At 37.6% G+C, this 25,968-nt stretch overlaps 1 protein-coding gene across 1 annotated transcript; it reads left to right on the top strand.

Annotated features, from left to right (window-relative positions):
* Positions 1-23,758, top strand: st6gal2a (ST6 beta-galactosamide alpha-2,6-sialyltranferase 2a). Its single transcript, XM_062432285.1, has 5 exons — positions 1-991; positions 10,648-10,745; positions 12,636-12,737; positions 15,626-15,800; positions 23,511-23,758. Exons 1-5 carry the CDS (start codon positions 1-3, stop codon positions 23,756-23,758), a joined length of 1,614 nt encoding a protein of 537 aa, XP_062288269.1.
* Positions 23,759-25,968: the final 2,210 nt, after the last annotated feature.

Here is a 25,968-nt window from a genome sequence, read left to right as displayed (position 1 = left end):
ATGAAGTCCAGCATGAAGCAGTGGCGGAGGCTGATGCTGTTGGGAATTATGGCATGGGTTCTCCTCTTCTTCGCCCTCCTTTCTTACTTTCTGGATGCTCGTCCCGACGAGACCCTGACCTCTGCTAGCTCTTTACTCTCCCAGCACCCTGACACCCGTCGCCTGACTTCCATACAGTCCTCTCATCCACAGCATAACATTGTGGGGTCCAGACATGAATTGGCGTCCACCTTAACCACATCCTACCCTGGAGATGAACCAGAGCCTTCCAATTCCCCAGATTTCAGCCAGGAGGTGAGCCACAGTCCTAACAGTGCACCCTATGCCATTTATGGTAGCCAGGAGGCCAGTCGCCAGGAATACCTGGACCCCCAGAGCCTGGCTGCCTGGTCCTCATTTGGCACAGAAAATGTGGATTCACATTCTGACACTGTTTTCCAGAGTCGTGAGCGAATTTCCGAGACAGCAGAGTATCCAAACCATGTCAGTGCTCCCCGCAACCATGGAGGGGAGGAAGAGGAAGAGGATGATGAGAGGGAAAACACAAACAAAGAACAGGGAAACAGAATGAGGACTACACACAGGAGGGTCAGTAGTGACTCCTCTGATCGGGGGCAATATTATTTCACTAAACCAGCCTCTGTGTTGCAGCGCTTGTGGCGAGGCCGAATGTCGGCCGACATGCTGAACCCTCGACTGCAGCATGCTATGAAGGAATATGTGAGATCAAACAAACACCGTGTCTCTTACAAGGGTCATCGCAAAGCTGCCCAGAGTGCCAAAGAGCTTGTATGTCAGATGAAAGCTCAGGCCCAGCTGAGGACAGTGGACGGGTTGGAGGAGCCCTTCGCCTCACTTGGCTGGGCTCGTCTTGTGCCATCCCTTCCCCTCGACCAACTGTACAGGCGGCAGGACAAGAGCAGCTTCAAGACCTGTGCGGTGGTCACCTCGGCCGGGGCCATTCTGCACTCAGGACTGGGCAAAGAGATTGGTAAGTAGAGAGAACAAAGATTTTATATAAGGGCAACAACGGGACACATGGCTGGAACTTTGTTTTTGTTAAACCTTTTCTGGTATTTGTAATGCCAATCAGTCATTAAAATAAAAAAGTTTTTTCTAGAAGCATGAAGCATTTCATGACCATCTGCCTGTTAGATTATGATTATCTGCTGTGTTAAATTGAGAAGTGGATCCCTGAGTGGTGCAAGGGGAAAGCTGTCCAAAATAGAACAATTTTCCAGGAAGCGTCAATTTACTTAGAAGCTTTTGCTGCAATCTCTCAGTTAAATTTTGATATTTCTTATTAGGGCTGAAGAATATGCATAACCCCATATTTAATATTGTGGTATGAGTCATGATTTTAATGGGACTGGTATTTTTTGCATTTCCTTTTCATTGAAAAAAGAAAAGAAAATGATTATGATGTGATTTTTGCTGAGGTCTGTACCAAACAAGCAGGTTTGGTTCGTACAGACCTCACCTTATGTCAAATATGATTTACTGGCTGTTGCACCACAATATGTCACAACGTTCCTTTTTATAACTGTGTATATGTCACAACATTTGTGACATTTCTGATATGTAGCATAAATGGTATCTGTCACGACATACCATTTGTATTCCATGATACATACTGTACCATTTATAATGGCATGCTGTGATGCATTTTACTTATATCAAGATCATCAGCCCTATTCCTTATGCACAAGTGGAAATTTTAGCCTGTTTGTGGCACTTAAGAAAAAGTTAAGAAGTAATCAAAACCACGTTCAAAATAAAATGGCCAACAGAGCAATGATAACATCACACATTCTAAAAAGCAGGGCCTAGATTTGAGACAGACTATTATTATAGACAGAAACCTTAGCTCTATTTCCTGTTACTGTTATGTGATAATGGTGCTTTAGAAAGTTAACACAATCTGTTTCGACTTCTAACAGGTCAGGGGATATAATTCTTCTCTTCATGTTTCACTTTCATCGTCAAACATATCAATGTTGTGTGAAACTTATGCAAAAGGTGAAACATATCAATGTTGTGTGAAACTTATGCAAAAAGGTGAAACATATCAATGTTGTGTGAAACTTATGCAAAAAGGTGTTGAGTTGAGGAGCAGCTCAATGTCCAGCAAGCACTACAAAGCATTGGTCTATAGAGTGCCACTGCACCTTTAGGACAGGTATAATAAGATTGCTCACATCCATGTTTTAGATAGATAGATATTTATTTATTGTCCCCAGAGGGAAATTCTTTTTCACAGACTGTCAGCTACTGATGGGTTGAAGAAACCCCCCAACATTTGAACAATATACATACATACACACACACTGTACGACACCACTATAGTGGTTGCTGTAGTTTGTCAACAACTCCAGCTGAACATAAGTGAATCAGGTAGTGATTAACCATACTAATGGCTAATCACTACCTGACTAAGCTATATTCATTTCAACATCAGTGTATTCTATTCTTGATCTCTTATTCTTTAAATTCAACACTAAGATGTAGAACTTTAAAGTCCTGGTTCACTCAAAAATGTGTTTTTCTTCTTGTTTCTTCAGTTCAAGTTCAAGTTCATCCGCTGGAAGTGGAACTTTTCTCTGTACCCACTGAAAATCGAGTTTAAGGCTTGTACTTATGAGCAGGATTTGTAACACCATAACTAGTTTGTAGTTTGTCCTGATTCAATATTCAAATTACAAAAGTGTGATATGGAAAACTGAAAATCTAAGGTCCACATGCATTGCAAATTGAGTTTTTTGTAAAGTAGGAAACATTTCGTGTCCAGCAGTTGGGAATTTTTTTTTTTGCATATTTCTATATTCTGGGATTTTTTAATAAATTAAAAGGAATAAATGTTAATTTAGGAATTCTGACGAGATAATTGAACATTTTTTGTGTTTTATATACCTCTTACAACATGTCTGGAGGCGATTTTTAAAGGTCAACAATATCCATTAACACCCACATAGATTAGCATGTGCGTAGGATTTTGCATGGCATTTACTTATTAAGTTGTCAAGCTGATGGTGAACAGGGTTGAGTGTGTGCCTAGTAGGCTATACGTCTTTGCGTTTGAGTGTATGTGCTCTTGGTTGAGAGACTTTGGCAGCTCTTTGGTAAGTGGGGAGAGTGTGAACTCACGGACAGATGGCTCACTAGAAAAAAGGCAGAACCCCCTCTGGTAACCAATCAGGCGCCTTCACATCACATATAGCCTCCTTGCATTTAATTGTGAATTCAGGTTCTCTGGGCACACACTTGGGCTTTAGTTTTACCGTATGCATTATATTTCTATAACATGTATATATGCTGACAGGGTAATATAGACCCTGGCTGTTGCAGATAACAATGTCTTACAAACACAAGCAGACTTAACCACTTTCATAAGAAACCTAGATGCATGCAAAGCTACATCCTGCACTTGACTCTGTGTTCACAGTGAAAGAACTTTTGGTTTTGTCAGTGAAGGCACTGCGCTCAACACTCTGTCTGCGTCAACACTAACGCAAACAGCTTTTCTGCAAAGTACACAAAAATACCACAGACTAAATCTACAGTAAGTAAATAAAGTGAAGGGTAATTAAATCTATTAACTTCATATCTGACTGTGTGGTTGCATATTAGGGTGTTTTTTGCATTTCTGGTGTCTTTTTAAATACTGGGGTTGACTTCACTATTTTAAGTAACAAAAGAAGGAGTCTCTAGCTTTGAGCGCCAGGCCCTGGATTTAAACTCGGCAGGTGTTTTCTAATCTGATGATGTGTCATCATCTTCCATGCTTATTTTTCTTGTTTCTGCCTAGTAATGTGGCCCATATGCACATGCTCACAAACAAAGGAAGTTTGCATGTCTGTTCACCGTCATACTTTCACAATCATCTGACTGATATGAAAATGTGTACGCCTCACATCTTTAGAAAACAGAACACAACAAACAAGTAGATCGTCATAAAATTGTAATTCGTGAGCAGTTTTAGTTTGAGGGTGAGCACATACATCTTTATGTCAAATAGCATCAGTGTGGTTCAGTGTGTCATCAGTGGTATTTAGTTCTCAAATAAAGAGATTTTGCTTGACAGGGTAGGATGGCGGTGGGGTTACCTACTTGACAGATGAGATAAATGTGATGAAGCTGATTCATTATTGAACAGCCTCACAGGGTTGTAAATGCTTTACTTTGTTACATTAATTCTCCAGCTTAGCCTCAACAAGAAATCAAACTGCATGGATCCCATTCTATCTACTTCATCTCCCTGCGCTGTCCGCCCCAGAATGCTGCACTGCATCAAAACCTGCATTTTGCATCTGTAAAGTGCAGTTGTGAGAAAAACACCTACAGATAGGTTTGAAAATCAAACTCCTTTTCTGTGCTCCCTTGCAGTTTAGCTGACATTTAGATGACTGTGTTTCCTATCATATGCAAGGGCTTTGTAGCTGAGGTTTTGGCTTAGTATCAGGGTTAGTGTGATGTGCAGCTGCCATCATGTGGTCGCCAGAATGAACAGCCTCCTCACTACAGCACTGGGGACTTAGGAAATAATAGCAATGCATTACAGCACTGTTCAATTCAGTGTCATAGCCCTGCAACAAATACTCTCTTTCTGGGGTTTGTAATGTTAACTGTCAGCTCCCTCTTCTTTTTTGAGACTGTAGTTTGTGATTTTAGATTTTTGTTTTTTTGAAGATCAAATGACTTTGTATTTCTGTAACTGCTGTTTGGTTGTATTTCATTTCTGATGTGGCGCCCCCCTGTGGTTGTATTAAAAACAACATTTAGATGGATACATTTGAACGCAACACATACACTACCTTTTTTTTCTTTAAAAAAAACAACTGGGTTTATACCATCAGAATTATTTGAACCCTGCTATAATCACAATACAATTCTACCTATAGTAACATTCAACTTAAATCTAATATTAATATCAATATTCTTTTTTATTTTCTTCTTATTTTAATGATACATGTACATGACAGACAATGCAAAACTAGCCCTGATATCTGTTACATCACAAAATAATTATTCTCATAACAATAAGAATCATTTAATCACTTTCATCAATCTTAGAAACCCGAACTAGTTTAAAGTAGGGCTTCAGCTAATGATTATTTTCATAATGGATAATCTTTTGTTTGCCTAGTCAATTAATTGGTTATTTTAAAACTGTGAAAAATGTCCATCACAATATCTAGCCTGCCCCAGGTGATGCCTTAAAATTGCTTGTTTTGTCCAATCAACAGTTTAAATTCCAAAGAGATTACATTTACAGTTACTGTATGAAACGGTGATTGTTTGGTATTTTGCTTAAAAAATAATCTGAGCCAATAACTCAACTAAATATTTCATCACTCATGTAAATTTCAGTAACAATATTTATTTTTCTTAAAGATGCAAAGTGCTTCACAGAGGATTAAAAAACAACAGGAAATGTCAAAAATGTCAAAGATGCTACAGAAGAAAAAAATTGTGATAAAAGCTTTATTTATTTATAAGAAGATTTCTGTGTCTTAGCACAATACATAAATGTTGTAAAAATCTGGGTGCCTTTTAATAAAGCATATTAACCTGTAAATGGTCAACAGCTGACATAACTGGGCCCCATCCACTCTCATTGGACTCTCAGGTGCACATTTAGATTACAGGCTGGTAATTTATTTGGAATAAGGTCTTGTAATGCTTTTTTTTTTTTTTTTTTTTTTTTTTAAATGAGCAGTCAATAAAAAAATCAATTCATAACAGGGAGCCAGTACAAAGTGGTCAATACAGAGGAAAGATATCCCAGAAATAACGAGCCAGGATCAAAACCAGAATAGATTTAGATTAAAAAGAACGCATTCACAGATGATGAGTGATCTCATTTCTTTCTTTTTTCTTTTCTTTCTGAGTTGGACAAACTGATGAACAATGACTGCATTACCTTTTTCACTTGATCAATAAAACAGAAGTTCTCATTAATTATTACTACCGTTCTACTGAAGACATTAACTGCCTCTGTAAGGTTTTATTTGTCAGGCAAGGAAACTGACATCCACACATGTCGACATAAAGACACCTCAGCTCTATTTTACAAGTTTCAAACCAACTGTTTATCTATATTTATATTTGTAAAGAAACACGAGGCATCTAACAAATTCCAAAGAGCGCAAATAGGCTGCTTCTCATTGACAGGAGTGTCGATCGCAAACTGTGAAATTTATTTATAATGTGACAAGAGGAACACGTGTTAAAACAAGAAAAAAAAACTGCATCAACAGAGGGGCAGTGTGGGCTCAGGTTTAATCTCATAGACGTAGATAGATGCACAGTTGCACATGCACATTTTATTAATCAAAACTCATATGATAGAGTGTGAAAAATGGTGTTGTAATATTGTAGTTTAATCACTATATGTCGCAAGCTTCAGATAATTAATGATAGAGCTGCCACTGAAAAATAGCTGCTGATGTACGAAGCACAACTCTTAAACTATTAAAACATTGAACCAGTGGATGTAATTATTCATCTCTCTTTTTCACATAGACAGTTGAGTAGTTGGGCAATTACATTAATGGCTGATAATAAACACTGGCTTTCTTTAACATGGTGATTTGTCTGTTATAGGATATACCTGACATACCACCTTTTGTGAAACATAACATTTGTTAATACTTGTTGCCCTTGTGTTAGAGAAGTGGTTAATTTTTTGGGTTGTAATTTTTAGAGCTATTGATGACATTATATACATATGCTGAATGGATGATATGCAGACGATATTAGAAACACTTAATTATAAAATATAGCGCAACCTTTGAACACCAGAAATTCCAATTCCTTTCATGAACTTTCCTGGATAACAAACTTAAAAATCTGTCATGAGCTAGGAGCTTTTCCTCTTTAAAAAAAAAAAAAAATCAAATGTTGACTAGACTGGACATACTATTAGTTAATTGGTTGGTGGCTCTACAAAAAACAAAAGAAGAAAAACAAAGGGAATATAAAGTGGTTTTCCCTCTGGAGAAACGACACACTGCAAAAATGAAATTAGGAAGATAATTGCAAATACAAAGGGAGGATGGAATATTGATCCTGGCCAGGTTGATGCTAATCTTATAAACAAAACAGGAGGAACCAGTGGAAAACGAGTGCTACATGTTACAATGGATATTTGTATGGTTTCTCTGAAGAGAAAGGAGTTTTGACAGCAGTGAAAAGCTCAAAAGGAGTTGAAAGGTCGGCCACGTGAGGTCCAAACAGCTCTGTTTTTTATTGGCAAAAGTCTGAAATGATGAAAATTGTAGCTGTTATTGAAGGCTTGGGTGTGTTCTTCAGTTCAGGCTAAATGGAGGGCTGCAGAAGCATTGTAAAATGAAAGCCTTGAAATTGAGATTAGACTAGAAAACCCTGTAGCTGGTTTTAAACTATATAATCTTCAAGATGATTGCATCTCCTGCTTCTTAACTTGGAGGTCAAGTAATACAATAATAGTATAAGTCATAAGTCTGTTGTGAACAGATAATAGATTTTTATTTAATTTTTTTAACTTTTGATTAGGCACACGTGCATTTTGGGACAATTTTTTTTTGACAGTTTCAAACCTCTAGGGCTCCTCTGAGAAGGAATCATATGAAATGATCAACGATTCTCTGATCAAACCGCTCGCCACTCTGCAGGCTGTGAAGGGGTTGCGCCTATTTTAAGGGGTCACAGTCACACAAGATAGAAAATCACTGGCTGTGGGGAAGCAAATTATCCATGCGTATCCATTATTTTTCATGAACACTACTGATGTGTGAGCAGGTTTCCCCTCATGAAACACTTGAGGCATTCCTATTAGCATTTATGAGTATGCTCAAGTGTGCCCCATTTTATGTTTAATTACATTCTGTGAAAGTAGTACTTGCTCATTAGCATAAATAAATAAAGCATGTGTAAGAGGCCGCACACTTGCATAATAATAAAAAAGCACAATCAAGGATCTTTTATTAATGCTAATAAGAGCACCATGTGTCGCTCGTCACTTCAGGTTCAATGGGCCAAAGGCTTAAATTGAAAAAAACACAGTTTATGTGGTAACTTGTGGCGGCACATGTGAGTCATTAAAACCACCCTGGAACAACAAAACTAAAAATAATTGTGACAGTGAAGTAATATATAAACATAAATACAAATTTCACACAATATTCATGATAGGTAAAAATGTGAGTCCCCTCTTCACTAAAATGAGCTTCAGACTTTTTTGCCTTTTATCAACAACATGCATTTCTTCTGGATGTAGACACAGAACCATCTCTGCTTTTAAGAAACCCTTGGTGAATGTCCATCAGTCTGCTGTAGCCTTGTAGGCAGCAGGCATGTTGAGTCTATTATATTGGAGAAGGAGGGTGAACTCAATGTCAAGCCAGCAGTAGCGGGAAAAATACTTGTATCTTTTACTTCAATAAAAGTAACAGTACCACAGTGTAGAAATACATGTTTGTCTTCTTGTTCCTACTGTCTGTGAATGATGTATGTCCAGAGTTTGACACTAGAAGGCTATTTTCACATTCATCTGCTGAAGGAGGAAAGTTTCTCATTTTAGGGGGTGGCCCTACAAGCATCATTTGTGACTTAGTGCTTCAGTATGCAGCCTACACAAGCGTAATGTGGAAACTTGAAGGCTGATTCATGGCAGGACGCTCGACACTCTTGATTGTCACTAAACAGAAAATACATATTTTAGACAAAGAAAAAGATTCACTCCACGTTTTCCTTACATATCTCACACCTGTAAAATTTTTGTATGTCATGGACAATGTCATATTTTGTTGTGCATGTGATTGGGTAGTGTTATTGTCGCCATGGAGATTGTAATTTTCACTGAATTTCCTTGTTATTTTTTGTCTGCAACTATAGATAAATCAGCCTTACGAATAAACTTTCCAGTGAAGTAGAGTAGAAGTGATTAAACATATATGTATATACACATATATATATACACCAACATATGTGTATATATATGTGTGTGTGTATGTATTGTGTATATATAGTATGTTGTAAACATACAAGTTCAGTGTCAACTTTATTGTCATCCCAACTCTGCACACAAGGTGTACAGTTAAATGTTTCTCCCAAGGCCAAAACAAGATTAATACAACAAAAAAATTTAAAGAATCTTACTTGTAAATGTATTAAGTTACTCTTCACCGCTGCACTATGATGTGTTTGCAGTAGGTAGGTGTTTTTCCGAATGCCAATCAGTGTTGTAACAGTGCACGGGTGGCAGTAATAAAAGAGTATCAGATTAAAAACTGGAGGATCATCCATTCTGGTGTCAGATCAGCACGAGAGGATCAGTGGAACTGAAGGATCGATCAACAGACAGGCGGACATTGCAAGTTTGTAATTATTACTACAACCATCCATCAAGCTTAGAATTTCATGTTGGTGTGTGAACTGTGAAGGATGTCGTATGAACAAAACAACCAAACAATGTGGACTTGCAGAGTTGGAAACTAAGATATTTTGCAAGTGAGGGTATTTATGTTTGCAATGGCTCATCAGTTACCCAACATTACCACTAGAGAGCACTTTGGTTATTTTTGTGAGCCTGCCAGATATCATTGTTATCCATTAGTGTGATCATCATTTACAACGCTCCTGAATTTGCAGTTCACCGTGTTATAGTGACATCCTGCCACAAAAACATGATGTTGCCAGGCCATTGATCTCACTATGTGCAGAACGTATTGTGTGTTTGCGTGTGTGTGTGTTGTGAGAGAGATTTAAATAGTGGTTATCATTTTATGTATTTCTTGTATGTATTTTATATTTCACATTAAACAGCTGCTGTCTATTATCAAAATGCTGCACAGCTCGTTGCTTTGTAAAATAACGCAGTTGACTGTGTGTAAGTTATTCAGCCTTTGTTTAACAGTTAGTTTATGATGATCTACTTTTGTCTGAGCCAGTGGTAAGACAAATTATAGCTGTATAGATTTTTATGTCTCTTTAATGTCTTTAACTGACAAGCCTTAAGAGGACAGCGTTGTTTGTTCTTTAATTCAGTGTGATAGCAATGTCTCTTTATGTGTGCTGTCATTATGACATATATTTCTGAGAAGATACTGTATACTATTCCTAGACTGGTTGAACTCTTGTTTCCATCTGAAGGTTGAAGAAATATAATGCATTTTAACTCTGATTTTATTATTTGATTACATTGTTTCAAAACCTGACAATGCGCTCTTTGTGTTTACTGAGTGATCAAACAATTCTGTTGGAAGTCATACATATGCTAATAGATGTGCGGATGTCACAGTCAGCTTTTTATATGTTTCACGTTGTTCTTTACTGTTTGACATTGCCTCCTAAAATTGATAAGACTATATGCAGTAATTCTTTAGGACAGTGGTGTCAGCAGGGAGCTCTGGCTAATGTGAAATATTTGATGTGCAAAAAAGCAATTTGTGAGTTTTAATTTATGGAGAAAACTCAATACTGTCAGAAAACTCAATCACTGGAACCAGTTATATGTTGCCTGATTTGAGTCATATATGTGTAGAAAGGTGCAAAAGCCTCAGGGGAGGAATTGCCTAATTTCATACTGAAGACATCCTATTGAGACTAGACTATGCCATTTTCTAGTATACAATAATGACTTAATAATAATGTGTATTTGCCTTTCAGATTCTCATGATGCAGTTTTGAGGTTCAATTCTGCACCTACAGAGGGGTACGACAGAGACGTGGGGAACAAAACCACTATCCGCATCATCAACTCGCAGGTGAGTCTGGCCTTGTATGACGCATATTAATAAATCATTAATCGTTACATCACTGAGAGAGCTGCATCACATTCACTGAAACACATGTAAGTTATGTGGAGTTGCATAATAATTCATGAATTATGACTTCAGTCCATATTATCATACACATGACTCAGTTATGCTCAAATGCTTTTATCGTGTAGTTAGTGTTGTTTTATTGATGGTTTGGTTGTTAGTGTTGCTTCCCTTTTGTTTGTTTTTTTGGCTCATAAACCATTTGTGAATAGACACGATTACTCTCAATATCAATTATAAACCTACTGTGAAGATACAGTATTGTGCAAAAGCTGTAGACGCTAAAAGTAAAGTTAGAAAGTGTGTAACCTAGATGAAATCATTATTTGCTGTGAGCATGCTTTGCCTTTAAAACAGTTTGCCTTTAAAACAGCAGCAGCATTTTAGTGTTCATTATGGCAGGATGTATTCTGCATTGGTTTTATTATATCAAGGTGTACCTAATGAATTGGTAGGTAAGTATAGATTTGACGTTATAGTTTGACATTGGTAGAGATATGCTCATTTGCTGTCTTGCAGGGAGTGTGATGAGAAGATTGATACCCCTTTGATGGATAATTAAAATAAACTCTCTGGTCTGTCTAAGATGAAAGTACTACCACGAACACACACTAAATGCAGTTAGAGAATGCTGTACACAAGAGGCTGTATTTACAGATGCTTAGAGATCACAACAAGGTCATTTATTCATTTATTTCTGCCTGCATCAGTACTCTAAACACCAATGAAATGTGCCATTGGCAGAGGGTTTCTGTGCAATGGATAAATGTGATTTATGTTTACTGTTTTTGATTTTCCTGTTTTTTATGCTGCATGTTTATGTTTTAATTTTAGGTACGATGTGTTCTACTGGTTTAATGTCATGTGTGTTATCTTCCCCATCGGGACAAATTAAGTGTATCCTATATATCTTGACGCAAACAGCTCCTCTAGTTATCTCCAACTGGAGCCAGTCACTGCAACACACACTAAAAAGAGATGAGCCCCTGCAAGGCCACATCTTATCTTTATGTCTGGTCTTCCTGGCCCCGACTGAGTGTGACAGGGGTCACAAGACTGTGACAGTCATACAATTACAATGATTCAGCATTTCAGTATACATTCTCAGTAAGTTTCAACCACAACGTTCTTATCTGTCAGTTTAATATAAGGTAAAGCCAGAAGCTGGTTAGTTTAGTTTTGCATAAAGACTGTAAATGGGGAGAAACAGCTGGCCCGGCTCTGTCCAGAGATAATATAATCCACATACCTGCACCTCTAGAGCTCTCTAACGTCTCATATCTTGTTTTACTGGCGGATATGTGCTCGACTGTTTCTTGGATGCAATCTGTGGAGTCTCCACTCACGTTGACGACATGACTCCAGGAAGTCTGATGACAGTGTGAACTATTGAACTATTGCCTTTAGAGCTGCAATAATAAATAGATTAACACATTAGTTTGTCAATAGGAACTTTTTAAAAGCATAAATGCAAAAAATGTGCTGGTTCTAGCCTTTTGAATATCAGGATTTTGTGCTTATCTGTTCTATATAAATGTAAATTAACTTAAGTTTTGGACGGTTGGTCAGACAAAATATTAAACACTTTTTGAATACATTACTTTGACTTTGGGGAATTGTAACGTGCATTTTTCACCGTTATCTGACAATTTATTGACTAAGCGATTAACAAGGATTGCTGATAAAGCAGGTTAGTCAGCAATGAAAATAATTGTTAATTTCAGCCCTAATTAAGGAGATTCTGGCTTTCGAGCTTGTTGTATTTGGTAAAATAATTACTAATTCAATTTACATACAATTAATTTGCTTTGTGCTATATATCTCCCTCTATAGATTCTGGTCAATCCCAGGTATCGATTCAACACAAATTCTATCTACAGGAATGTGACCCTGGTGGCCTGGGACCCTCCACCTTACTCTCTCAATTTACATAAGGTATGAGCCTTTTAATTTTTTTTAAATGTATTTATTTATTTATTCTTTTGTGCCCATACAGACCAAACAGCCTGTTTATTAGGCTGTCTGCAACCCACCACTGCTTTCAACTCAACTTCAAACCTCTCACTTCACATTAATGGTTGTACATTTTTATTTATTAAATATATTTTTAGTAGTTTTCAGGTTGTGGAAATACATTTAAACATAGTTGATCTATTTATTTTAATCTAATTTATGTTTATTTTATATTGTATATGTTAAATAATAGTGTGAGCAATAGGGCTGGGCAATATATTGATATTATATCAATAGCGTGATATGATGTCTTAGATTTTGGATATCGTAATATCGCGATATGTCACCAGAGTTGTCTTTTCCTGGTTTTAAATGCTGCATTACAGTAAAATATATGATTTTCGGAACTTACCAGAATGTTCTAGCTGTTCTGTTTTGTACCTTTTACCCACTTTGTCATTGTATCCACATTACTGATGATTATTTATCAAAAATGTCATAGTGTAAATGTTTTGTGAAAGCATCAAGAATCATCGCTACAATATTGTTGCAATATTTATATCGAGGTATTTGGTCTAAAATATCGGGATATTTGATTTTGTCCATATCGCCCAGCCCTAGTGAGCAATATGTTAAACAATAGTGATCTCAGTGTTGACCAAAATAATGATCGAGCAGCTCTACTAAATGTGGTCTACAACACAGACAAACAGACACTTTTCACAAATTGATAACAGAGGGTAGTATTAAATGTCATCAATAATAGACAGACTCCAAAACTGTTTATTGTCTAAAACAACAATTCCTGAGCAACTGTTTTACACATAGGTCACTCAATTTTTGCAAAAGTCTGTCAGGAGACATGTTCACTCATCTGCATGAGAACTTCTGTTAAAATGCTGATCAGGTAGCATGAAGAGCATTTCTGTATTTCTGTTTTGTTCCATGAAAATCATATACTATTTTTCTTTAAAGTTAAAGTTAAAAACAATATGTGAAAAATGTAAATAAAACATTACCCTCCCGCAGTACTAACGCAGCACAAAACACCACAGAAACAGCAGGCAAAAACATTCCACCTGTCTCACAACGTTTCATCTGCCTTTCTTTGAAGAGAAGTTCTTAGAGCCATTAGAGTACAGCTAACAGAGAAGTTCACAATCAGTGGTCATACCAGCAGTCTGTGTCTTTATGTCTTTATATATGAATCCTTGACATTTTCATAAAGCGATGTTCTCTATCGCAGCTGCTGACAAGAAATGGCCTAAAGTTGGTTTACCTTTTCATGTCCATCAATAAGCGACATGATAATTACATCACTGTCCTTTATCCCGTAATCCATTGTACTACATGTATATATACTGTACTATACAAAATGCTTGGGGCACTAAAAGTAAAATGAGGATGCTTTAAAAAACATATCACCTGCCTCAATTGGCTAGTTTACAAAACAAGATATAGACATAAAAATTCTTTTAAACATATTTCCACTTTCCCAAAGTATTGTAAAAGATCCCCTCAGACAATGAATGAATGAATGAATGAATGAATGAATGAATGAATGAATAGTTTTATTTTTGTTTCTGGCCATTTAGATGACCCATCCCATATGGAAATTATTTTTTGACAAATTAGTCAAAAACAAAACAAATGTTCTGTCATGTAAACCCAACAGCACTAAACAAAGACACAGCAACACATGCACGAACAATAATTTACAAATTTAAATCAACACAATGCATCCATTTATGTCAGAACATTGCATATCTGAGCTAGTTTAGGAACAAAAGAATGAATGAATAAATAAATAAATAAATAGCCTGTAATATAAAATGTGAGCATTTTATCTCTCTTAAATTATATGTTTCTGCCTAATCCATGCTTTAGAATTATATCCAGAAATGGCAAAAACCTTATCAAAAAAGTATTCAATTTAAGCTCTGTGCTCAATTCTAATCAAATCAAAATTGATAACTTATATTTGTGAAAAATCATGATATAAAGGACAGTAGTATCTGAAATGAATTTCTTTTTCCACCTCGTTTACTCCACAAGATTCAGATTCTTTCATCTTCAACCACACCTTCAGTATCTTCCATTTTCAATATTCATTAATAATTAAACTCATGTTACCTGTGCACTGAGGGATCTCTTACTTTTAGGCAAATTATTATCAAAATATATTTCAAATTCACAATCTTTCTTAAATATCCCCTCCAGACTTTTTTGTCTGCATATTCAAAGAGTCTGGAATTTTCATTGCAAAAGTTTAACTGCTTGGCGCCCCATGTCTCATTCTTCACAGAAAAGTCAATTTCCAGTGTATGTGCACTGGAGGCTTCACATTTCCACATCACACACTTGTGTTATTTGCATGCTGGACCACATTTGGCTCCCAGGCTAGTAGTAATGTCACAAATCATCCTTGCATGTGTATGCACTAAATTGATTCAAAGTGAGCACAGTGAAACTTTCAGCCATCTGCAGATGAATGTGAAAACATTCTTTCACTGTCAAACTCTGCACATACATCATTCTGCTCAGTGAAACTCAAACATGTAGGTGATGTAAAATAATCAAAGTACAACTTTCATTCATTCCAGGGGCAAGGACACACCACATTCACTCTTTGCCATGATCTGTCATGTGTGGTGGAAGTGATATAGAGTGAGACTGAAAACCTGGCACCTCATGACGACTATATTGATTTCATTTTGCCATTTGAAACTGTATGACACATGTTTATTGATCAGTGTGGACTAGACTGAAATGAAGCTAAAAGGACTGAGAATCTGTACAAAGTCTCGACAAAACACATTGCAATATTTGAATTCCCTGTGGTCTGAACTCCCCCTCTCTTTCTTCACCAGTGGTATGCCAGTCCAGACTTCAACCTGTTCAGCCCGTACGTGGAGTATCGCAAGCGCAATTCTGGCCAGCCCTTCTACATCCTTCACCCCAGCTACTTGTGGAAACTCTGGGATGTGATTCAAGGCAACACTCAGGAGAACATCCAGCCCAATCCTCCCTCATCTGGCTTCATAGGTGAGTACATACACGTACATGCATACACACACCTGGTATGCATGCAGTGTACATCTCCAGTATTCTCTTGCAGTTGCCTCTGTATCCTTATCTTCACATTTCCTTGCCTGCTCCTGGAGGTGATATATGCAAGCATGCACACACACGCACACACACACAGGCACTTTTAGTCATGATGGAATTTTTATCTTCAGTATGCACAGTGCACACTCTAACAGAGAACATCTGTGCAGGGGGTTGAATGTGACTGCTGTAAGCACATCTTGGAAGCTCACCACCATGTCATTACACGTCTCATGTTGTTCTCCTCCACCATCATTTTCAGACGTTCAAATGTCAGCTGTATAACATAAAACATCCAATTATGTCCCAGGCCTTCGTTTATCTCTAAGCAACACACCATTATTCTTATGTCTGCTCAGTATTCGGTATTATTTTCACTTCTGACAGGGAATGTACTTATCAAGCAACTCGAGGTTGTCACAATAATTCTTGTTGCGAAAGACACATGATAATACAGAATCTGTACTGTGGAGTTTAAAAACAGGAAATTATCTCTCATAACGGAGTTTATATATAGATCTCTCTACTTGTTCATAGTGCTATTTAGAGAATGAGGTCATCCTTAACAGTAATTACAAAACAACCACTATGCTTAAAAGAGATACATTTACTTTTTTAGCCATGTTGTTTAAGAAATTGCATTATGCTGCTGGGTCTGAATAAATCCCGCCACAATCAACTAGTTATTTTACTATTTATTTATCAAAGCAATTTTTCTGTACTTATCACATTTCTGTCAAGGAATAATTCAGTCTGCTTTTTCATTTATGTCGGTCAAACATTGGAATATGCTTCCAGCTGAGCTTAAAACTTGCAAAAAATGGATATTGAACAACCAGCCGTGTTGATATTAATTCTGCCTGTGATTCAGATTTGTAATTGTGATGAAGTGTAATTTTGTAGCTGTACCTGGATGAACGCGTTGGTATTTATATGCTTATGTGTGCTTGTAGATTTGTCTGTATAATAGGTAGTGTGACACAGAATATGTAATGGTATTGCATGTAAATGAATGTTTTTGTGTCTGCCTATTGTCCTGTGTGTACCTGTCCAGGGGCCACAGATGGAAATTAGCTAATGGCTAAAACTGGCATAAATCATCTCTTCTCTTTTTGAGACAAATGTTTTTCATGCATAATAAAGGCTAATAATAAAAATAATAACAATAATAGAGGTGTCTGGGGGTCAAATAATGTTTTGCCAGAAGTATCAAACAAAATCAAGGGCACTATTTTCCTGGCAGCGCAACAAGCAGCGTTGCGCTGTTTCACCTTGAAATGTGATGTTCCCTCTGTGATGTGTAGTAAAGTGGGAGGTTTATTCAAATGAGGCAGCACAAAGAAAGAGTTATTGGTATTCTGATGGAAATTAGAGAAGTTGTGCTGAGAGTAGATATCTAGAACCACATACGTATGTCACTTAACTGGAATATGACTGAAAACAAATGCACAGCAATAACAGGATTATCTTTAAACTGTAATTAAACATTCCATTCAAAAGCTGTGTTAAATCCACATTAAAAAGGGTTTGATGTGGTTAAAGTAGGAACATCTGTAAAGCATACATGTATAAATTAAGATGAGTGATTCTGTCTCTGTTTTCTGTGGTTGATTTAATCTGTATGGAAGCCTTCTCCCGCTGTTTATTAAATTCCTGCAGCATCTGAAGGCAGCAGCACAGATATGTTGATAAATCTGCAGCATCCCATTTGACAAATACGACTTGTTTGATTAGTTCAGTTTGAATAAATCACATGCAAATGACACCTGACAGCTAAAAAATAACTACACACACCTCAACACACATCAGACTGGTCGGTCATTATGCGGTATTCTTTTTATGTGGGAGATATCAGATTACCAGAAGACATTGATGCGTGTGCCATGTCCTCTGTCCTATATTTTTAGCAAAAGTAGCATTAGATGCTTATCCACAGTTATGATCACAATGACCATTTGGGTATAATGTTTATATCATGTTTCCCATCTTATATTGAGAATGTCGTTAGTTTTTCAGGTCCTCAAAACTGTCAATGTGAAGCTTGTGATGGCACCAGAGAGAAAAGTCAGGGGATCGTCAAAACCATTAGGATGTCTGTACAAAATGCTGGACAGACTGAACCCCACCTCTAGAGCCAATGCTATTAGTATTGCTACAACTCAAAGTGGATATTTGACAGGAAAAAAACACAGAAAAATAATTTATGGTAACATACCGACAGGCTAACATAATCTACTGGCCATCAGGCTTTTAAGCAACTTGAAAGTATCTTAACATAATAGAATAAAAAGAAAGGGGAAAAAAATGAAAACATTCAATAACATCAGGTGATTTCACACTAGCACAGTTGGAGCACAGAGGACAAACAATTCAGTGTTTGATCATCAGCTTTCATCAAACACAATTAAACAGACTGGCTGTATTACAACCCTTGCTCTGAAATGGTTCCCTGGGATTGCAGGTGACTGTATTGTGGTACACTGGAGTAAATTAATCTCTGAGGTGGCTTGAATGAAAGGCAGCAGGGGTTTGCAAACAAGACCTACTGAATTTTAAGGCTTCACTGCATATATCCTTATTAATGAAACAGAATATCAGTATGTTCCTGAAGGAGTTTTTGTTATACCTATATGTAAGGCTACATGTATTATTAGACTGTTTTTCTGCTAAATCTGCTATATGCTGAATAGATTGATTTTTTCCCCAGCTGTTAGCAAGCACTGTCCATTAATACAGGACAAGTACAATCCTTTTCAAGACATATATCCATTATATGAGCCAGTATTGTTTATTACCCACTGCTAAATGAATGCAAATGGGCCTGTGTTTTCTTCATTACATTATCTGGCAGTTGCCTTTGTACCAAGTCGCCCAAAATAATCCCATTAACCTCCATTCTATAGGAACAAAAGCCTTTATTTTCCTTTTTTTTTTTTTTAAAGGAAATTAGTGAGTTGTGTGTTGGTTCCTCCTTCTGTTATTTGGGTGTCATGGTTTTGTGTTAGATGGTGGGTGATGTGCAGTTCTTTTGTCTTTTTGAAGAAATGTAAGGTAGTAATTAAAGCTACCAGCAGGAAGAGAAGCACTGTACGCTGCTGGTGGACATAACACAGTGGGATTTTACTCAAGCCATATGAGTTGTGGCACATCACAAGTCAAGCTCTAGATAAGAATAATTAAGCAGCTTGCCCACAGTTTTAGAACAGCAGATTTTCAAACATTGCATCAATTCATTGTTGTCAAAGTTATCTACCACAATCTCTACTGCACTGTTTCACAACCACAGAGACAGATATGACACGCTCGTACTGTTGATCATTAGTAAAAGGTCAGATTTATGTTGACAGTATTCTTGCTCATCAGAGTCTCCTGTCATTTTTAGAAAATTGCCTTTTTCTCAAGAGTCGTAGAGCTCATTGTGTTTTTATGGCACCCTCAGAAGAACCTCAAGTCTCTTAAAATACAGCAACACAAAGATTCTCTTCCGCAGCAATGATATTTATTAAAATATATTTATGAAATACATATTGCTCGGGTCTTGGCATGGCTTAAATTAACTTCCACATAGGCTGAGGTCAGAGTGTCACTTTCGGCCTGCCACTGTGCGCCTGTCACCATTGACACAACTGCCTCTTGAAAAATATGCATGATATTTGAAAGATGCCCCGTTGAGCGTATCCCTTAGGACAGGGAAATTTCAGCAGCATCTGTTACCACTACTGTGCATTTGTCTCTTTTCAATAACGAGATCCCGATGTCTCTGGTCTTGAATGCTGTGAACAAAGGCCAGAGCGCTTATGGAAAACTTGTATAGATACATTCAGGAAGCCTTTGCCATTTCCTCAACGTAGCTCTTGTGTGACAGCCATCTGCTCAGGTGTGGTATTGGCTCTCATCAGCCATCAACTTGGTGTCTTCTTGAATGGTCACACTGAATATCTTGTTTTCGAACACTGTGGCTCAGACCGGTGTGATAAAGTGGCCTCTCCCCTACCGCAAACTAAATGCTGGTAAAATATGAGCCATTTGGCATCCCTTATCCCCCTTCCTTGTGGTCACCTTCCCTCAACTTGGTATACTGAAATATACTTTTTAATTGAATACAGGCATATATATGTAATTGTCTCTCTCTCCATGACTTGTAATCAATTTTAATGTACAAAAAACATGCAACAGAAACATGCGGTAATAACACAAAATAACCATATCAAAAGAGGGAACAACACAAACACACATAGCAATAAATATAATAAACACCATACCAAAATTATAAAGTACATAGAGGCTGTAAAGTCAATTGAGTATAAGTTTTTAGTCTGAGTACTTTTAGGATTGTGTAACATTTACAGTCGTAGCAGATGAGAGGGTGAAGTAAGAGGAAGAGAAGACAGCAAGAGGAGAAGCTAAATGAATACCACAATCAATCCACTTAGGACAGTGATCGAAGAGGCACAAATCTATGATTGACTAGTCTTGTCATTTACAGCAACGGAGGGACAAACTAACAGCAACAGAGAATAGGCACTAGGTTTTCATTTTGGTGGTGGGGGAAGGGGAACACAATATCCATTTCCAAAAGAAATTCAAAGTTATTTGGATCATTAAATGTTTATTTTTTAAAGTGATATCTACTGGCTCCAAACAAGCTGTGATGTCACAAAACATGCTCATAGGAAAACACCTTATACTTATGGTGAGCACTGACAAACTGTCCAGATGAATGTGAGTGTCAAACTCTGCACATATATCATTCTACACAATGAAGTTCAAACATCCAAGTGAAGAAACAGTAAGTAAAACACATTTTTTGAGAGGAGGGGGGACTTTAAACCTTAAAAAAATATTGTTGTTACTGTGCACTCGGACACCTGGACACAGACAGTTAAATACACTAAATGGTCAAAAGTAGGTTTGTGAGGTCAGGCGCAGTTTTTCTTAATGCTACAGCATTCAGTGATACTTTCGGCAGTATCATGCTTCCAGTTTTGTGCCAATAGTTAAATAATGACCATTCATTTTTCAAAGCTCTGACCTCTGAGATGAACTGGACCAATAAGTGCAAGTTAGACCTTTTCACCTCACATCAATATTCAAAATAACTAATGTTATTGTGGGCAAATGGGAGCAAATCTCGTCAAATGTCCAAAACCTGCTGAGAAGAGAACACTGTTATAGCAGCTTATTAATGCCCGTGGTTTTACATAAAGATGTTTGTGGTTGTAATATTCTGTTGTCCACATACATTTGATCATATTGTGAATGTAAAACACACTTATGATATTTTTTGCACGGTTTTGCGTCTTGTACACGTAAAAAACTTGAAACCTATGTGACACAAAATGAATCCTTTCTTTACAAACACATGCTCATATACGTAAAGTACATTTAATTTCGAAATGCTTTAGTCCTTATTCTTCTGTAGTTCATGTTGTAGGTGTGGCTTCAAAGTGGATTTATTCCTGTGTCTTCATGACTGTTTTCTGTCTGGTCATGTTGAGGATGTTCGGCTCAGGTCGGAAGCTCCGGGGGGTTTGTGTGCTTGCTGGCCGGGGTGCTGCTGCACTGGTGGAGGGCATCAGTGGAGATCTGGGCAGTGCAGGCCACTGTGTTGCTGTAGACTCTGCGGTTAAGTTGGATTACTGTGGTTTTGGAGGGCATCGAGGTGTTGCCATTCTCTGCTGACCAGTGATCACAGTGAAACAGAATGAGGAAACACCTGTAGAACTGAGGATGAGAAGGACAGAAATACGGTGTAAAAACATACCTACACAAACTGAGACTTATTGAATCTTCAGTAGAATGAATGACCCTGGTTTTACACTCTCAGAGAGACTGCTCAGAGTTTAGAGCTTTAGTGCACTTTCATGTTCTAACAGACAACTGGTAGTGATGCTGGGGAAGAGAAAATGGTCCCCATATAGTCTGCTGCACTGTTAGTGTATACGGCCTCTAATGCTCCAAGTGGTTAGTTTAACCTTTAGAGGTATTTTAACACATTAGTTGGACAGTTTTGAGAGCTGCTCTCTAAAGAATAAATGCTTTTTCGGTGTGAAGATGACATCTATTTTTTTCTCTTCACCTTATGCAAATAAAATCCATTTGCATCAGAATTCATTTGTAGCCCTCAAAGCAGGGCTTTTTCAAACCTGTTTGTTGCACAAAAGTGAGACACATTAGTGAAGATGAATGCAGTAAATGAAACCTTTTGTTATGTAGTTTTGGGACATTACCATAGCACTATTTTTGCTGATTGTGATGGCTTATCTACACGTGAAAATGTATAAAACAGTGTTAAGTAAATAAAGTTGTGGAATAAATTACAGAAAAATGAAAATTACTTTAAAAAGAAATGTCCCATGATAGTGTGATATCTTACTTGAAAAAAATGTATTCATTGCCATTTGTTTTGTGGGATTGTGTTTAGCAAGCTAGCACGATTTCTAGTGTACATCATTACTAATGGGTTTATTTTGAATTATTCATATTTTATGTGTTAATATGTTTTATAAGTTCTAGAAAGGAAAGTTTGAGGAAAATTAGGTGGTCAAACTTCTGGATCTTAGCTACAGCCTTCACCATGGTGAATTCAACACATGCCAACATGACCAGCTTAACACACTCCAGGGAGAATTTGGCTTGGTTATTTATTGTGAGTTATCATGCTGGAGAACAGCCGTGGACAAGGATGAGGTGTGAGCAGAATAACAATTATCAGAGAGAAAATGATAAACAGAAATCAACAGCGAGGTGGAATGAAAAACAATGAAAGGTAACAAAATGTTTGTGGGAACTGACTGCTCTTTGTGATAGCAACATATCACAGTGTGAAATGTACCATGCAGAGCCTGCTGAGGCAGAAAAACTCGCCGTCTTCATATATTATGTATTCAGTTCTATTTTTTATCTTCATCTAAAAGAGGTTTTGCTGAGCACATATGCTCTTTTTCAGCACAACATAACTTCACATTTGCACCCAAGAACTACCCATTGTGAGTGCATTCAGTCAGGATTAACCCTAACCCTAACTTCCACCAAAAGTGTGTGTAGCAGATCTTCAGGAAGACTGTTACACGTTTCATAATTGGATTTCCCCAACTGAGAATATCTATCTGCAAGTTAGGCCCTGTGTACTTTTGTAGTAAGCTGTAAACATTTTTTTTTTTACTTTGCAAGACCCTACAGTTACAATTTCATTTAAGTAAATTGAAAAATAGGTCGGAAATCAATCAAAGTCAATCCAGCACTTTAAGAATTGCCTGAATTGACATGGAAACTGTGGCAGCAGTTGTTAATCAATATTTCTATATTTAACAATGGATCACATGACTACCGGTCTGTTAAAGGGGTCGCTCATAGTGACGATCCAACAATGATCACCCAACTCTGCAGTTCCCCTTTGCTCTATAGAGCCTTTCAGCATCTTTTACTTGTTGTTTTGGTTTTACAGCCTGCAGCTGTTATTTTCTGGCTCAGCCTCCCAGCTCCCATCACCATCATATGTCACTGTAACTGCACTTGTGTTTTGAACTTAATGTGATTTAGGGATGTTTGAAGGCTCCATAAACTATTTTAGAGTGAACAAGTTTTAAAGTAAGTTGTTTTGAACAATAACACCTGATCTAATCTCTCTGTCTGTTCTCATTGCAGGAATCCTCATGATGATGGCGCTGTGCGAGCAGGTGCATGTGTACGAGTACATTCCCTCCTTGAGGCAGACGGACCTGTGCCACTACCATGAGCGTTATGTCGATATTGCCTGTACACTGGGTGCCTACCATCCCCTGTTGTTTGAGAAGAGACTGATCCAGCGGATCAACACAGGTCCTGAGAGTGACCTTAAGATGAAGGGACGGGTCACTCTTCCAGGCTTCAGCACCGTCAACTGTGACAAATGAGAGATGAAACCTGACCCTCTGTGCTCAGACACACACGTACAGTACAGCCTTTTTTGGCTGACTAAGGGAGAGGTGCAATAAAGCCACTGGAGACAAGAAGGCTGGAGATTACAAATTTCAAATTAGAGCGGTAAAGAACATAAGCCATAGCCCTTCAGGGAGGGATCAACATGGAGGCCTCTGTAAGAACTTGTTTTCATCAAGATGTTTCCCTTGACCAGAGACTGGGGGGAAGAGTCTCCAAGATGGGTCTGAAAAAGACATGTCTCTGCTTTAGCTGAGCCACATTAGCTGTGGAGCTGACTAGGGTAGCAACAGATCTGTGTTTTGAGATAGACAAGTTCATTTTTAATAACTGGGTGTGTTTCAATGGTGTGATATCTGTGTTCTTCAATAGTTTGGGTGGTTCTCCACTTAAAGGAAATGCCACTGTCTATAAGGGTGGATATTTGTGACTTTTGTTCTTTTTCTACTGGTCCAAAGGGTTGTGAATAAGCAAAGAACTCATCCACACTGAATGTCATAAACGCAACACAAACTCATGAATATACACATGCTCTTTTACATGAAACACATGCAGGTTGCACAGTTTAAAAGGCAGTTTTAGTGTTAGACTGTTTTACATCTGCAGCAGGTGTTCTTGTTTGACATTCCTCTGATATCTTGGGAAAATCAGAATTTGTGTTTTGTGCTGTCATGAGGTTTATTTCACACTACTGATGTTGTTAAGCTCAATACTAAATCATTCTCCTGTGCATGCCAGCTAAACAACCAGCAGGTTGTCACTCCTTATACACATGATTGCTCTTTCAGTGTCAACAAGCCTCTCAGTTTAATGCTCACAGGAAGACACTGGTTGTTGTTTTTGGATTCCTCCTACCTGCAGTACAGTAATGAGATTTTTTATTTGAACTGAAAGCACTATTAAATCAAAGTAAATGGGGGTAAAATGGATATCCAGAACAAACCGGTGCTCAGTACAGCCGTAACCCTGTGCCTAGTGGTCGACTGAACACTTTCCTTGGGTTGCCTTGTGACAGCTGAGATACATGCAGGTCATACTGTGGCGGGACTGCAGTACCATGGAGTTTAATTGCCAAGAGAGGTGCGGAGCAGTTGATGTTGCTGAAGTGATCTGTATCAGCAGCCACCAGCCCCTGCTTTCGATGATCAGTTCACTGTTTATTGAATGTAATTTTACTGTACCACTGCGTTTTATGGCCAAACCCCCCCACCCACACACCCACCGAGCTCACTGCTGAAGTATGTTCTGTGTATGTGCAGCTCATTGCAGGGTTATTTCCTTTGTTTGAAGCTCATTTCCTACAACTATAAATGTCTCATATTTCCTGAATCCTCTAATATTGGTGTGTACCTGTCCACAGCTCAGAGTGGAGATGATTATAAAAGAGGAATGTGAACCAATAATAACATCAGATTTGCTTCATGTCCGGCTAGGATGATTTTTTATCTTTACAGTGAATCAGTGCCACATCTGTGGCTAGCTCTAGAGGTATTTGTTCAGTGTGGGGAGCACAGTTGTTTGTGCTCTTTGCTGCAGACATGCAGAAAAATCTTGCCTATAACAGAGATTTTTGTCATTGCAAAGTGTGCTATTCTCTGAAATGTACTGGTGCAATTGGTAGTGGTTTGATATAAGATGTGAAAACATGTCTCAGAATGTTGCTTTGAGTTGTCTGATGTTGAGGAAGGTGGCTCTGTAGTAATAGTAGTTATAGTACTTAGTTAAATTTGGGCCTCAGTATTGCTTGTTATTGACTAGGACTGGGTATCATTCAGAATTTCAGTACATTCAGTACAAATACAAAATCTGAGTTCATAACAAAACAATACACCTTAGAAAACCTTATTTTCTACATTAGGTTTAAAAAAAAAAACAAAAAAAAAAAAAAAAAAAAAAAACGTAAAAAATACCAAGCATCACACCAAGTATTTGGTGACATTTTTGATACTTAACCGTCGGGATGGGCTATATGGATAAAATCTTGTATCATGGTACTGTACTGTATATCATATTATAGTAAATTTTCTTGAAATTCAATTGAAAAACTTTGTCTAAATATAAGCAGACGGGAATGACTGTGTTTGACTAATTCAGTGAATTAAATACATGACAAACATTGCTACTTCATCACATTGATGCAAAACTGTAGTAGATTCAAAATTGGCATAAAACTGTTCTTATTGAT

This window comes from Scomber scombrus, chromosome 13, assembly GCF_963691925.1.
Source record: "Scomber scombrus chromosome 13, fScoSco1.1, whole genome shotgun sequence".
In the NCBI taxonomy this organism is placed as follows: Eukaryota; Metazoa; Chordata; class Actinopteri; order Scombriformes; family Scombridae; genus Scomber; species Scomber scombrus.
Note: the sequence above shows the minus strand (reverse complement) of the source record. Positions and strands in the feature narration are given on the sequence as shown.

Coding starts and splice junctions, on each gene's coding strand:
- st6gal2a (XM_062432285.1), top strand. CDS start 1: ATGAAGTCCAGCATGAAGCAGTGGCGGAGGCTGATGCTGTTGGGAATT. Junction 10,746..12,635: donor TCCGCATCATCAACTCGCAG/GTGAGTCTGGCC, acceptor CTCCCTCTATAG/ATTCTGGTCAATCCCAGGTA. Junction 15,801..23,510: donor TCCCTCATCTGGCTTCATAG/GTGAGTACATAC, acceptor TTCTCATTGCAG/GAATCCTCATGATGATGGCG.